Raw genomic sequence first — 16,207 nt, 5'->3', positions numbered from 1 at the left:
TTCTTGCATCCTTTTCATTCTTCGCTCTGTCCGTCTCTTCTCCCTTCTCCTTTTTCCTTTTCTCATCATCCCTAGTTTCCCCTCCTCCTCACAATTTCTCATCGTCGTGCTTTACTTTACAAGCTTTCTTCCGTCCTGTTTCCTCTTTTTCTTTTCATTTTACATTGTTTCTCTCTTTTTTTTTCAATTTTCCTAGTCTATGTCCCAAGCCTTATCTCCTCTTCTTTCTTTCACCCATCACTTTTCACTGACATCTTTCCTTTGCTCTCTTCCCCTTCGTTTTATTTTTTCTTTGTCTTTCCCTTACTCTACATCCTAAGCTCTTTTTCCTCCTCTTCTCTTTTTCACCCTCCACTTATCACTGACATCTTTCTCTTCCTCTCACCCTTCGCTGTATTTTTCCCTCCAATCTTTTCGTTACTCTCTCTCTCTCTCTCTCTCTCTCTCTCTCTCTCTCTCTCTCTCTCTCTCTCTCTCTCTCTCTCTCTCTCTCTCTCTCTTCTACCACTCTTCACGTATCTCATTACTTTTCTGTCCTTCGCTCCCAGGCGCAGTTCGAATCCAGTGAGCCGGAGGAGGTGGTGTCGGCGGGGCGGGAGTGGGTGGCGGCCCTCGCTTCCCGCTATCCCCGCCGCCGCTTCCGAACTCACGTCCTTGACCTCTCGGGTCGTCTAGTGTGCCTCACCCGCTACCTTAGGCCCCTGCCGCCACCCCAGGAGCTCTTATGTAAGTGTGTAGGATGTTAGTCTGGTGTACACATTGTGTGTGTGTGTGTGTGTGTGTGTAAGGGCGCTGGGGTGACGTAGGTGTCGTGCTGTGGTTTCTTGTTTGTCTTCAGTTCATGCACACTTCCTGGAGCTTTTGAGCTATTCATGTACCTTTGCACCTGCAATTATTTAATTACAAAGAAATTTCACGAGTATTTCGCGTTTTTCTCTTGTTTCATTTTAAGACTAGAAATATATAGATTATTGGGTCTATTCTAAATACTAAAGGTAGCTTTTTTTTTTTTCTTAAGAAAGACGAAGCGATGAGAGAAATGTGCCTTGCGTGGTGTCATTACAAACCACTATTCCTCGCCTCCCCTGTGCCGACTCCCTTGCGGCACTGAATGGTGCCGCTTCGGGCTGTCCTTTTCTTCGAGTGGTAGGAACACATCTTGCTCGGCCCACGAACACACTTTAAAGCGATTTCTAGTTTCATTGTTCTGAATTCTGCAACTTTTGTTTAGAGTGTAGAGGAAATGACTACTTGGTCTTAGATCATTGTTACCTAGATTCTAAATGTATCAATGAAACGAAATGACATATCACAAACCAGTGAGGTATTATTTGCTTCAGAGTGTAATGCACTGGTATAATAGGGAAATCTATAAAATTTTAATCTCAGTTTAAATATTTTTTTTACATACAGATTTTTCTTTCTACATATATATTTTTTTTTTACTATTGAACACACTTATACACTCGTACACGGGTTGTCATGTATACATTACACGACACAATTCTCTTTCTATTTTTTTTTTACCATGCACTCTTATATACACTAGTCATGTCATGTACTCTTTCGTGTACTCATTGTTTCAAGTATCCTTTGAAAAGAAATCTTATACCCTAGGATGCATCGACCGCCTCAGGTTGGCTATCGCTGATTTAGCGTGTGCCTGGACTGTGGGTGCACATGAAGAAGAGGTAGTGACATGGAGTTTGTCAAGAAAGTTTGGGAGTGTTGCGTCATATGGTCTGATGTACTCAGGCATTTTTAAACATTTCAGTAGCTTACTTTAACTACTATTTATGGGATAAAGTCGAAATTACTGGGATTTTCAAGGGCGTTATGATTCTAGTGATAGTTAAACAAGGCTTCTACATTATTAGCGGGGAAAGCAACCTTTATAACCTATCCCGTATTTGTTTCCGTGGCATTTTCAAATAGTTCAGAGCGTCTAAAGTTAAAAAAATAGAAGCCTTATTGTTGAGGAGTGTTGTCGAATGTAGTGCCATACTCACTGCCGCTGTGTCAATAGTTTCGCTCAGTATGCTTACAATCTCCGTATAGAAATAATATATGATAGATTCTCAGCAAATCAGTTAGTTTAGTTGCTAAAGCTTCTTCCCAGCATGTTATTTTAGTCTGGTGTAGGTTTAGATAATCATTCTAAACCTACACAGCCAAAGGTATCATTGATGAACATCATCGCTATAACAAGGCCTTTTTTTTAGCACACGTATCTTAAGTTTTGATGAGTAAAATGCAGAGTTGCTGAAAATACAAATACGTATGTCATTAGCAATCAAGGGGTTAAGGATAGAGCGCGCTAAACACAATGGGAGTTGGTGGTGTAGATATCTTAGTTTCTAACCATGACTGAATGTTTGGAGCCATTTAAAGTTGTAGGCTGGGTGACTACCGTCCTAATGCAGTGGTTGTTCCTCCCCAGGCCAGGACTCCGCCGCCACGGTCCGCCGCGTCGCCTGGTTCGTGTCCCTCATCCCTTCCCTGGCTGATCTGACCCTGTTTCCCGGCGCGGGGGACATCTGGGCCAACTCGGAGGTGGGTTACGTCACCGCGTGTGGCCGTAGATGAAGTTAAGCTACGGCCTAGATAGCTGGATAGGTTATGCTCCTTGACACGGCTGAGTTGATTCACACAATGCTTACTAATATGCTCCGTTATACTTGATGGGTGATCTTTTTCCTGTTCCTGTCTTATTTACTCCTGGTTTAGACTTCATCATTATGGATCGGACAGATTGCAAATAGATCCTGATCTCTTTTATGAGGTTTGTTGTCACATACATTACGTATTAAGTTGGGTTCCCATGAGTGTATATTTCCATTGATGTCGATTTTTTATTATTTAATCACTAGGACCATGAAAACATCCTTTGAAAAAAAAAAAAAAAAAAAATCGCAGGTAACTGACACAAAGAAACAAATCCTAATTCTTATATAAGATAATAAATAATGATAAGATCTTCAATGTATTTTAAAGTAGTCGAGTTAAGACGCCGAAAGATTTAATAGGAATACGGGTCATTATCCTTGAAGTGTAGTAAGAGCGGGGATAGTGACTAGTGAGTATGTATGTATGTATGTATGTATGTATGGTTAGATGAGAGTTGTAGTCTAGTAATGTCAGTGTGATTTTTTATTGTCATTGTTTTTTGTAGAGTGATTTTTAAAAGTTGCTAATACGTAGTAAATGTTTTATCATGAAATTTTTTTTCATTATTTTGTTTATTTATATACGTGTGTGTGTGTGTGTGTGTGTGTGTGTGTGTGTGTGTGTGTGTGTGTGTGTGTGTGTGTGTGTGTGTGTGTATGGACATAAATGAGTAAATGTTTTATAAGATATTTTCATTATTTCATCTATTTATTTACGTGTGTGTGTGTGTGTGTGTGTGTGTGTGTGTGTGTGTGTGTGTGTGTGTGTGTGTGTGTGTGTGTGTGTGTAATTCACCTCGGTCGTCTGCTGGTCACCCAGCCAGTCTTCCCCATTACGGAGCGAGCTCAGAGCTCATAGACCACGTCAACACACAACACACACCGGGAAAGCGAGACCACAACCCCTCGAGTTACATCCCGTACCTATTTACTGCTAGGTGAACAGGGGCCACACATTAAGAGGCTTGCCCATTTGCCTCGCCGCTTACCGGGACTCGAACCCGGCCCTCTCGATGGTGAGTCGAGCGTGCTAACCACTACGCGGTGTGTGTGTGTGTGTGTGTGTGTGTGTGTGTGTGTGTGTGTGTGTGTGTGTGTGTGTGTGTGTGTGTGTGTGTGTGTGTGTGTGTGTGTGTGTGTGTGTGTGTGTGCAGATCCTTCACAACGCTTGGCATCCAGGAGCTTGTCTGGCCGCGCGAGATTAGAGACACGGAAGCTCAAAAAACTTCCCCAACAATTATCGGGGCGGACCAGGAGGTGATCCGACCAACTGTTATCTCCCTTTGACATCACATCGCCATTTCCTCTTCCTTCCCATCTTCCTCCTCCTTTCATTTTTCCTCCACTTATCAGCTTTCACTCACCCTTCGTCACTTGAGTAGGGTAGAGTTGAATTCCATGTTTTTTTTTTTTTTAATGTTTCGGTGTAATATCCAAGCTACTCATCACAGGATTTAGTAGTGTAAGTTACGAGGAGTTTCAAGGGTGTTTGCACGATTCTGATGATGGTTTAGGAAAGATTTTTTGCATCGTAAACAGGAAAACATCCGTGAAATACCTCTGAAGAAAAAGATCGAGAAGAGGAAAATAATAAAAGGATCCAACTAATTATTTTTTTGTAGCCTTTGAAAATAGTCATGATGCGAGAACAATGTGTGTCAATACGCGCTGCCCTGGGCATGTTAGGTAAAGTCAAGTTATGTTATAGAAGGATAGGTTTTTAAGTTAATTTAAGTTAGGTCAGGTTACGTTATGTTGAATCAGGTGAAGTTGACTTTGGTTATGTTTTATTGAGTATAGGTTAAATTTAGTTAGGTCAGGTTAGGTTACCGTAGTTAATTTCTTAAATCAGGTCATGTGTATTTAAGTTAGATTGTTAGGTTAGGTTAGGTTACCATTAAATTGTTAGGTTACCTTTTAATTAAGTTACTGTCGTGTTAGGAGACGTCAGGCTTCAGTAAGTCAGTGGTGTATTGTCCCTCCTTTTTCCCATCCTCCAACTCCCGCATGACGATGACCAGTGTTCTTGTTGTCAGCAATTCTTGACTCTCCTGACTGGGGACGAGGAGCTCTCTCTCTCTCTCTCTCTCTCTCTCTCTCTTTTTTTTTTTTTTTATTTAAACATAATTTATACAGAAGAACATGTACCCAAAGGCGCACTGTCGTGTGCTACCTATTCTAAGGGTACTACAATCTATTTCTCTACAATATTTACAAGACTTAAAAATAGATAATATACAAGATGGTCAGCATGTAAATGGAGCACTGTTCTTTTCACTTCACTAGCACTATTCACGCACTGCACTACACTGAGTGTCACGTCACAAAGAGTGTCAGAGGAGTTGGCAGTGTCTGTCTCCACTTATGTGCCATCAGTTTGACACTGTGTGTGTTCATCTCCTGGACGTGAGGCACCGCGGCCGTGAACAAGTTCCACATCCTGGAGACGCGTCCTGCGAAGGTGCGTTGATGCTGACACCCGTGGGATCGCGGCACCTCTACGGCGTCACCACCATTGAGCACCGTTCTCGTGCTCCGTGCGGTGACTCTCAGAGGATGACGCAGCCCTGCCAGATGTGGCACTCTTTGCACCTGTGCCTTATGGAACACTACGATTGCCGCCACATCTCTGCGGTGTTCCAGTGAATCAAGGGACGCTCAGGCTCTGGGTGAGGTGGTATTGCAGCATCTACTAGCCGTATGGCGCGGCGTTGGATGCTGTCCAGTCTCCTTCTGTGTGTGGCGGCACAGGACATCCAGGAGAGAGCTGCGTACTCAAGGTGGGGCCGCACCTGTGCCTTGTACAGCAGCAGTCTCCCTTCCTGTCGAGGAAACTGGCGATCCTTCTGAGAGCGGAGATCCTGTGAGAGGCTTTCTTGGCAATGGATTTGACATGGCTGTCAAACCTCAGCCCTCGATCCACCTCCACTCCAAGTATCTTGACGTCATCTTGGAGTGGGAGAGCAGCAGCGCCAAAGACAACTTTCCTGCCATTGCTGCCATGGCGGCTGGGGACCGAGAGACAACCATTGCCTGTGTCTTCTCCGGCGCGAATGTCACTTGCCAGCGAGCACCCCACTCCTCTATCACTCGTAGCTGCTGATTGATGGCCTCAGCAGCCCGCCCACTGTCCTGGCGTGGATAGGTATAGGAGAGGGTGCAGTCATCAGCATAGGCCTTGACTCCTGGCAGTAGCTGGAGAAGATCATCCACGTAGATATTCCACAGGAGTGGGCCAAGAATTGAACCCTGTGGCACTGATGCCTCCACAGGCAGGGACTCAGATGTTTGCCCGTTGACAACCACCTTGAGGCTTCTGTCCTGCAGGTAATTTCCCAGGAGTCGTAGCAAGCCACCCTGGATGCCTTTAGCACGAAGCTTTTCCAGTAATCCGTTGTGCCATACTTTATCAAAAGCTCCAGCTATGTCCAAAGCAACCACTATAGTGTCCTTGCCGTCGTCGAGGGCGTCCTGCCACTGCCTGGTGAGAAGCATCATTAGGTCGGAGGTTGACCTTCCAGGTCTGAACCCAAACTGTTGGTCTGAGAGGAGGGCATTGTCCTTGAGATGGCTACACACCACCTCTGCCACGACCCTCTCAAACACTTTACCCACCACTGACAACAGGGATATGGGTCTGTAGTTTTTTGGGTCCGTCCTGGAGCTTTTTGTGTACAGGAACTACTCGAGCCTCCTTCCACACTGAAGGCCAGACGTTTTCCCGTACACAAGTTGTGAAGACTTGGGTGAGAGGGGCAGCCAGTTCCTGGGAGCATCGCTTCAGCAGGTGCGGGCTGATGTCATCAGGGCCGGTAGCTTTCTGTGTGTCCAGCCCCGCAATAATCGCTTCACCTGCTGATGCGTCACCTCCACCATGGTGACAGTCTTCTCACATTGCTGGACCAGCTGAGGCGGTGGCTGCTGTGGATTCCCCACCTTCATTTTTCCAGCAAACAAGGAAGCCAGCAACTGTGCCCTCTCCTTACTGCTGGTGGCGACAGTACCGTCCTGCTTGCTGAGGGAGGGATGGATTCTTGGTGGCCAGTTCCTGTTTGTCCTTAACAAGGGACCACCAAGTTTTGTTTCCTACGCCAGTGCCACACAGTTTCCGGCGCAGGCTTTCCTCCCACTTTTTTAAGGCCCACTTGCTGGTTACCACCATCCTCCTGCATGCAGCCCTATGCAAGTCCTTGTTGCGCCGAGTCGGGTTCCTCTTGTAGCGGAGCCAGGCAGCATACTTTGCCTCAGCAGCAACACGGCAACGGTAGCCAAACCATGGCTGATCCGTCGGTCTGGTGGTGTATTCCCTGTGTGGGACGTGGCGTCTCTGGAGGGCGAGAAGGTGAGAGGTGAGTGCAAGTGCTTCACTCTCTGCTCCTCCCTGTAGCAGAGTGGCCCATGGGGTGTGGGTCAGGTCGCGGCGCAGGGAAGCCCAGTCTGCTTTGTTCCACAGCCAGATGGTGCGGGTGGTGGCCTCGTCCCGAGCCACGCCCACTTCCAGCTGTGTCAGTACAGCGTGATGATCAGAGCTGCCCACGAGCCCCAGCTGATGACACTGAAGCTTGTCCTCCTGGTAGTCTGAGATGACAGGGTCTAATGTCCCTCCTCGTTCATGTGTGGGGAAGGTGACATGATCTGTCAGACCCTGCACCTCCAGGAGATTCTCGTAGGCGTCTCTTTCCAGGTGGTGATTGAGATCCCCCACAATCAGCACGTGGCTGCAGCTGTGTGCCATCATCAGGTTGTCTAAAGTCTCAGTCAGGTACAGGAGTGAGTCAGGCCCTTGTCGCGGGGGGCGATACAGGGCACACAGTAAGAGGGCTGAGCGGTCTGCCAGCGTTACTCGGAAGTACATCATCTCCATCAGTGGAGGCGTGTCTATGTCGAGTAGCTGGGCCTGCATTCCTTCCTTGAAGCAGACAGCCACTCCACCTCCTGTTCGCTCCTGTCGGTCCCTCCTCACCCAGTGGGTGAAGCCCTGCATCCTGCCATACGTGGGCTCCACCTCACTGTTCAGCCATGTCTCTGTCACCACAACAACGTCTGCATTGTGTCGTTGCACACAGTTGTGGTATAAGTCTGCAAGGTTAGTCCGGAGACCACGGACGTTGCTAGAGACGACCTTTAGTTGGCGGCGGGGCAAGCTGGCTGTACCATGGTGAGGGATGGTAGTGAGCGAGGCCTGCTAGTCCGAGGTGGTGGTTAGGGTCCGCGGCCGACTGCTGGTACTGGTGAAGAGGAGTGGTCCACTGCCGCCCCTGGCTCTGATTCCAGATACCAGGCTGAGGAAGGAGTGGGCGAGGTTGTGGTAAGGACTGAAATGAAGTGAGGTGGTGGGCGGGCTGAGGCGCTGCAGGTGGGAAGGGTGTGGCTGTGTGTCTTTCCACCGTAAGGAGCCGCTGTAGGAGACGCTCCTGACGTAAATCGTCAGTTCTGGCGTGGCAAGTAGCAGAAGTGTGTCCTTTCCGTGAGCAGTACTCACACACTTTTGCCTTGGCTCGCTTTTGTGTCTGCTTGGTGGCCTGGTGAGTCCTCAGTCCTTCGCTGGACACCTTCCTCGCGTCCTGCTGCACTTCCCTCTTAGTTTTCTTTTTTCTCCAATCTCCTGAAGTGGTCTGAGGAGAGGTTCGTGGGCGAACAGAGGCACCGCGATCTACTCCGTTCGCTGTATTTATGGAGGAAGAGTCCCTGCTGCTCTGTGTGGCGGTAGACGTGGTAGTGAGTACCGAGCAGTCACTCTGTGTGGCAGAAGGAGTGACAGTAGACGCTGGGGAGGTGTCACAGTCGCTCTGTGTGGCGATGGAAGCAGTGGAGGTAGGCGGAGCGGTCGTTGTTTCCCGGGCAGGCGAAGGGAAGGTGGAAGTTGAGAAAACAGCTGAGTGGCGGAGCTGTTGCGGTTTATCCGAGCTCCACCACGTCCTCCACCTCTCAGAGTCCTGACAAACCACCTCCCAGTGTTCGTCAATTGACTCTGCGTGGGCGCTGACTGCCTGAGAGCGTGTGGCTACTTGCGTCTGGCGCTGTTTTGACGCTATCAGCCTGTCTGCTACTCTGAGAGCCGCAGCAAACACGTCTCTGTGTTGTATGATCAAGTCTCGGTCGTCCTGGAGGGACTTAATCACACAGTTTTGTTGAGAGGCTTCCTCAGTGAGCTTCTCAACTAGTGAAACTAGCTCTCCTCTCTCCAAGCCCTCCCACTGACTCTCCCCACTGTCGTCCGGTAGTGGCGTTGGGGGTGTATCAGTCTCCTCGATGATGTAGGTGACGGGGTCCGGGATGTTTGCTTGGAGTCGTAGCTGCTCCGTGTAGCTACACTTGAAGACTGGCGTATCCCCAAGGCAGCTGTTGTGACAAAGGTTACGGCAGGTTTCCTCGTCACAGCTCACGTGTTGAGTCTTAAGTGTTGCTTTGCCACAAACGCAACACCAATTCTGTGGCTGGTAGCCAGGCAAGTCTCGCCTGGCTATGGGGCGATGGGCGGGGCTAGACATTGAGGGAGAGGATAAGTGATTCCTGGGGAATTGTGGAGCCAGGTGTGGGGGCGACAACGAGTGTTGGTTCTAAACGACACGTGCGACACTAACACACTCGTGAACACAGACACTGAACACTGGCACAGAACACAAAGCACTTCCCCACAGGCGCACAAAAAACACACGACACTAACTACCTCTCCCACAAGTCAAGCCAAACCAGCCACGGAGAGAGATACAGGTTGTTTAAAAACTACCTTGGAGAGATTTGGCAACTGTGTGCTGCCTTAGGCCTCGCGTCAGGTCAGGCCCGGGTCTCGGTCACTGCACGGGTACAAACACTCTTTTCAAGTGATTTTTCAACACTATTGCAAGGCTTAGCACACCTTACACTTTTACATGGACACCAGGACACTTAGCACTTCAAGCACTGAAATTTTCACAACACTGCACTTTGTTAAACCACTGTAACACCACGAAAACACGGAGCTACCACGTGCGTGACCTCTCTCTCTCTCTCTCTCTCTCTCTCTCTCTCTCTCTGCGGCTTGAGGGATCCAGGACTGGCCAGCGTGCAACCCCCGCCTCACCCTATCCTTGCCAGACTCCGCCGAGGTGAAGGCGCTGCAGGAGAGACTGGAGCTTAGCCTGCGGGACGCCTTCATGAAGTGGAGGGGCACTAACAGGTGAGACACACACACACACACACACACACACACACACACACACACACACACACACACACACACACACACACACACATTTTTATTGTTATTATTATTATTATTATTATTATTATTATTATTATTATTATTATTATTATTATTATTATTAGTAGTAGTAGTAGTAGTAGTAGTAGTAGTAGTAGTAGTAGTAGTAGTAGTATCATCATCATCATCATCATCATCATCATCATCATCATCATTATCATTGTTACACACACACACACACACACACACACACACACACACACACACACACACACACACACACACACACACACATTTTCATTACATTGTGCACAGAGTTTGTATAATTCGTGAAAGCTAACACAATAAATTCCTGATCATTGATACTGTATGGAAGTCCGTGTTATTTACCGGCTTCAGTGTATGCGTCTATATTTCCCGTTAATTGCATTACCACGTGTGATAAACTTTCCTCTCACTCTCTTACAGCATATACATGTTTTGATTTGTCACTTTCCGTCGTGCATTTCGTAAGATAAAAGTGTCGGAGGTGGAAGGAAATAATTAACTCCCTGACTGTTAGCAATAAGATGACAAGAATGGAGATAAAACTACAGGACTTAGAGTTTGAATTAATCGACCACTCGTTTGGGTGTCAGTGGTGTTCTTTCAAAGCGACTGAGCTGGAATAGAACTGCATATGTCTAAAGAGATTGAACTACTCGAGTACTTGTTTGCCTATTAGCGGTGTTCTTAACTCTTTTACTTTGATATGCAACAATTCATTGCACTAAAAACAATGCACCTTGATAAGCGCATGCAAGAAAGAAAGGGATGAAAAGGAAATAGATTTTGCAGTCCTAGCGAGTTTTATGTTTGGAAATGATGGTAGAATGAGAAAAAAAATAGCCTAGAATAGTTAGTGATTTATGAAAGACAGCAGTGAATGTGTTAATTAAAAAGTGAGAAGACGTTTTGAGTAACCATTGTCTAAGGAAGGATAAAACTACCGGGTCTTATTTGGCTGCAAGTTCTAGCCAGCATAATATTTTGAAATGACAGTAGAACGAGAAGCAATGTCCTAAAATAGTAAGTAGTTCGACATAGATATACCCCAAAAAAAGGAGTGAATCGGGTAATAAAAAGATGATGTTTTGAGTAACCTTAGTCTAAGAAAGGATAAAATTACTGGGTCTCTTATTTAGTCATCAGTGTTGTGTCTTCAAAATAACCATCCACTCGTGACACTAGAGGGAGAAATCATAGTAGATAAACTCTCAATCCTCCTCTTCCGTCCGTCCTTCCTTCCTTCCTTCACTCGATTGGTCAAACTTTTCTAATTGATTTCTCGTAGTTGATCGAGTTCTATATAATAACGTTAGTGATTGGCAGCTGAGATATCTTCATGTCCTTCGGGATTGGTGTTTTTTCTCTCCTTTAATTTTTTTATTTTATTTTAATATCTTTGCCTCGGGCCATTAGTTTTGTTGAGTTTTCTTCCGTCTTTTCTTTTTTCTTTTTTATTTCTTTGCCTTGTGTCATTATCCTTTTTTTTCCCTTTTTTCTGTCTTTGTTTTCCAATCACTGTCTGTAGTGCTGCGTTCTCCCCTATACTGTTCGTCCAGATTAAATTGACAGATGAGTCCACGCCTACCCGTTAATCGCCGCTAGTCACGTCCATTCAGATGATCGCCAGTGATACGCATCGGTCGGGGGAGGCAAGGGAGGATGCGGGATTGGAACACTGCAGGGGTGTTAACTCTGCAATAAAAAAAAAATAAATAAATAAAACATTGAGGTGATGGTAACTGAACAAGTCGAAAGTGGTGGTTTAAAATTACATAATAAGTGTATTTAAATCTCCTCCTTGAATGAGTTTAAGTCATTAGAAGATAGAAATGTATTTTTGATATAGAAACAGGCAGGGAATTCCAGAATTTACCAGAGAACGGGATAGATGATTGAGAATAATGGTTACCTCATGCACTAGACCGATACTTAGAAACAGTTGGCATGAATAGATAAATAAGGCAATCCTAGCAATCACAAACGTGATCAATACTGAAAGACTTCGAGGGTACATCACATTAAAAGGTTGAGAAGAAGAAGAATTAACCTGTGCAGAAGCGAGGTGAAATGTGTGTTAAGGTTCCGTGCTGTATTTCTTAAGTCTCTAGAAATTTTGAGAGCGACTGTTTCAGATAAATGACGCGTATGAGAAAGAATAAACGGTGGAGTGTTGGGAGAAGGTCTTGTCCATGCACCGAGTTAATGTGTCAGTGCCTGGCTCATGGCGCACAGCGTGCCCTCGTTCATGGCGAGTTGTTCAGCCCGGTGTCATTATAAGCAGAGGTCCCGTACACACCACTCACCATCATATTCTATAATAGACATTGATCTCTTGCTTATGGCGACCCTTGCCTAGTGTGATGCGCTGCAAGTGGACGACTAGTAGTGAAGCTTGAGGCCACCAAGGAAAAGCAGGACCTGCAGCCAGTTCCCTGCCTTGGGCCCCAGGCCGGACCCGACGGCCACCTCCTTCCCCCGTGCGGCGCCCAAGGCCGTCAAGACCGATATAAGGGTTAGAGAAGAGAGGGACACTTACATACCATTGAAGGGAAGGGAATAGTTGTGTGGAAAGTTGTGTCGGGGTAATAAATGAATAGATAAAGTTTTTAAGGCAATGAACACTACTAGGTTTGCTTTGCGGCAATCACAAATTTTTTTGAAATCAGAATGAGAAAGAATAAACGGTGGAGTGTTGGGAGAAGGTCTTGTCCATGCACCGAGTTAATGTGAACGACTAATATACACGCATAGTTCTAACAAATTTCTCTCTCTCTCTCTCTCTCTCTCTCTCTCTCTCTCTCTCTCTCTCTCTCTCTCTCTCTCTCTCTCTCTCTCTCTCTCTCTCTCTCTCTCAGGACAACTTGGAACAGACATGCCATCAAAGTCCTGAGAAAACTGGTAGAGAGAATGGAGGAGACGCGAACCACGGCCACCACCGCTACACACCACCCCAGCGGCAGCAGCAGCAGCAGCCTCCAGCACCAGCACCAGCACCAGCACCACCCTGATCACGTCCTCCTTGCTGCTATCATGAAGTCCCATCAGGTGCGTGCGTGTGTGAGAGAGAGAGAGAGAGAGAGAGAGAGAGAGAGAGAGAGAGAGAGAATCAAACATGAAAATCAGTTGCCATGTATTCTACTCTCTCTCTCTCTCTCTCTCTCTCTCTCTCTCTCTCCATTAATGCCTTTTTTTCACGTAAATATGGCCTCTTTATTTCTTTCCCTCAGTGATTTATACCCAATATAGTCTCATTTATTTGCTCATTTCCGTGTTGGGACTTTTTATCTTTTGTTCATTTCATTGCGAGCTCTGCGTATATGGTGAGGTTTGTTGTCGTTATATGAAAGGGTTGTATAGTTTTTTTATCTGTGTAATTTCTCTGTTTTGATTTTCAGGTATTTATTTATTTATTTATCGATTTGTTTATTCATTCCTTCGTCTTTTACTGGATGTTGTTTTGGTATTTTTCGTATTTTGCATTATTCTGTCTCATGGGGCATACTGCAGAACACACACACACACACACACACACACACACACACACACACACACACACACACACACACACACACACTGTATAATGTTTCAATGCATAATTTTCAGGTTTTCAACTACAGTATACTTATTTGTTCAATATATTTTTATTATTATTATTATTATTATTATTATTATTATTATTATTATTATTATTATTGTTATTATTATTATTATTATTAGTTATTATATTATTATTGTGTGTGTGTGTGTGTGTGTGTGTGGGTGGGTGCGCGCGTGAGCATGTGCGTGCGTGCGTGCGTGTGCGTGCGTGCATGGTGTGTCTTCTACACTATTCCCTCAAACATGGAGTTGGCTCTTGATTTCAGTATGACTAATTCTAAAACTACTGTCTACAAATACACTTCATTCACCTCCTAATCACCAACTCGTGACAGGTATGCGGGGTGTGCGTGCACCTCGGGTACAGCACAGCGGCGGGCGTGGTAGCGGCCGTGCACGGAACAGGGGTGCACCTGACGCAGGCCCCAGGAGTGGAGTTTGCCCTGGCCCTCCACCTGCATCCTTATCCCGGCCAGGTACTCTCCGTGTGGGTGTACGTGGCCGCCCTCATGCAGCGCTCTTAGCTAGAGGCCGAGGAATGGAGACCAGGCTTGGTGCACTAACAGGTGGTGGTGTTGGTGGCTGGTGATGGTGGAGCTTTAGTTGTTTCTTCACTCTCAACTGTTGAATGTGTGTGTGTGTGTGTGTGTGTGTGTGTGTGTGTGTGTGTGTGTGTGTGTGTGTGTGTGTGTGTGTGTGTGTGTGTGTGTGTGTGTGTGTGTGTGTGTGTGTGTGTGTGTGTGTGTGTGTGTGTGTGTGTGTGTTCTCACCTACAGATCGATCTTTAGGGAGTAACTCAGGAGGTTCACATAGTTTTGGAGGTAAATTTTTCCCTTACTTGAACAGTGAAGAAGCTTGCGTATTCCATTGGTGAGGGAATGTGCCTGTCAGATGCAGCCTTATTTTGATAATTTTAAAGAAAAAAATCCAACAAATTCCAATCGCAGGAGTATATGCGATTAATAGAAATTCTAGTTATATCCGATTTTCCAAAAGGAAATAAGCTGCGGATATTAGGTTATTGTCATTGTGACTCAGGAAATTGAAGGTTTCCGCAGATGGAAGGAAGGAGAACACAGGAATGGTAACAGTTGCTAGTCAAACAGAACGTGTGATGTTAAAGAGAAGGAAGAATCTCAAGTTATAGTCATGTTACTAAATAACTGCCATTATATGTGTTATTACTCGTAGGACCGTCTCCATATAAACGTGCTAGTCACTGAGTCATGTAAGTGTAAATGAACAATGAGTAATATTATTACTATTTGTTCAACTGATCATTTTTATCTAGTTAAGCGTGAATGAAAACTGAGTACTATTTATATGATAATTTGATTTCATTATTATTGGTATTAATATTCTTATAGGAGATAGATGCCAAGTCACTAGTTGAGCCGTATCACTCCTTCGTGAACGATATGCATTTACTATTACACTTCTCTTCTCACTGTGATGCCTGACAGGAGAGTGGAAAGTTCTAGTTTTAACAGGATGTAGCAACAGTGCAAACAAATACGTAATGAGACTATAGATGAAGACAATGTAAACATGTATGGCCTCATCCTGTCGCTCTCGTTGTGGACTCACGCTGCGCCATATCCAAGTTTTGTTGTAGTGTTAGATTGTAGCAGCCTCAACGTAGAAAGTGTCGCCGATACCGTAAGAGTAATACAAGTTGCGTGTGTTTTGGTAGTTCGATGTGCCTTTTGTGGTGATGGCGGTGGTGATGTTAGCGTAGGTGTAGTGTAGGTGGCAAAGGTGTTAGCGGAATAATACTGGTTCTTCCATGTTTGGTGTCAATAGTAGTGAGAGAGAGAGAGAGAGAGAGAGAGAGAGAGAGAGAGAGAGAGAGAGAGAGAGAGAATCTGTGTGTGTGTGTGTGTGTGTGTGTGTGTGTGTGTGTGTGTGTGTGTGGCAGTGTAGCAGCTAGCAATACATTGTGAAGTGCCTACTGTGGACGTGTTGTGCCTTAGTGAACCAATATGTACGTATCAATGCCTTCCAGTGGCCTCATCACCACGTACTCGTCGCTCTTCTCTATTATCATCCTCCATAGGATCGATGTGGCTTCGAAAAGTACATACTAACTTATCCTTCCTTCAATTTGGGTTTGTCTTGTTTGTATTTAACTTGGAAATTCTCCTTCATAAGTCGTCTCTTCCTATTCAGTTGTTCCATGCTGTATTACTGTAATGACTTTAGTTTGAAAGGAACGGATATTCCTTTCTCCGTGTGAATTGGTTAGTTTTATTCAGTGATGTCACTAATATGTAATATTGATGGATTATGTATACGTAAGCACAAAACACTCAGAACGTGCCATTATATTGAAAAGTTTTGTATCACATATGTTAATGTAAGGTTTTGTACAGCGTACTTTTGTAAAAGCATCGTGCCATGTTTCAGAGATGATGCGCAATAAAATGGTGTTTTTAACTCGCCTTTTTTTTTTATATATACTTATGTTTATAAGATCGAAACAGTACGTGTATTGATTTTGTGAACAGATATTGACTCTGCAGATGAAGATGATATAGAGAGGAGAGGAGACAAAGATGTCCGGGATCACGGTTTAACTTTAACAAATACTTACCATGTATACCACACCACAGAAAATACACGAGTCACTAGATACTTTCCGCCCAGACTCTAAAAAGTTGGGCTCGGCTGAACGATTTATTCGCCTTTGCAGCCTATCAATACATGAACTGTG

The 16,207-nt window shown here is 45.3% G+C and overlaps 1 protein-coding gene across 1 annotated transcript in view; it reads left to right on the top strand.

Moving 5' to 3' along the window:
* Positions 1-15,930, top strand: part of LOC123518008 (coiled-coil and C2 domain-containing protein 2A-like) — a 50,680-nt gene extending 34,750 nt beyond the window's left edge. Inside the window, 6 exon segments of the mRNA XM_045278509.1 lie at positions 549-726; positions 2,441-2,553; positions 4,703-4,734; positions 9,694-9,825; positions 12,753-12,942; positions 13,830-15,930. Of these exon segments, the coding sequence (XP_045134444.1) occupies positions 549-726; positions 2,441-2,553; positions 4,703-4,734; positions 9,694-9,825; positions 12,753-12,942; positions 13,830-14,018 (834 nt within the window). The 3' untranslated portion in view covers positions 14,019-15,930.
* Positions 15,931-16,207: the final 277 nt, after the last annotated feature.

The sequence above is a fragment of the Portunus trituberculatus genome, chromosome 43 (genome assembly GCF_017591435.1).
Source record: "Portunus trituberculatus isolate SZX2019 chromosome 43, ASM1759143v1, whole genome shotgun sequence".
Taxonomy (NCBI): domain Eukaryota; kingdom Metazoa; phylum Arthropoda; class Malacostraca; order Decapoda; family Portunidae; genus Portunus; species Portunus trituberculatus.
Note: the sequence above shows the minus strand (reverse complement) of the source record. Positions and strands in the feature narration are given on the sequence as shown.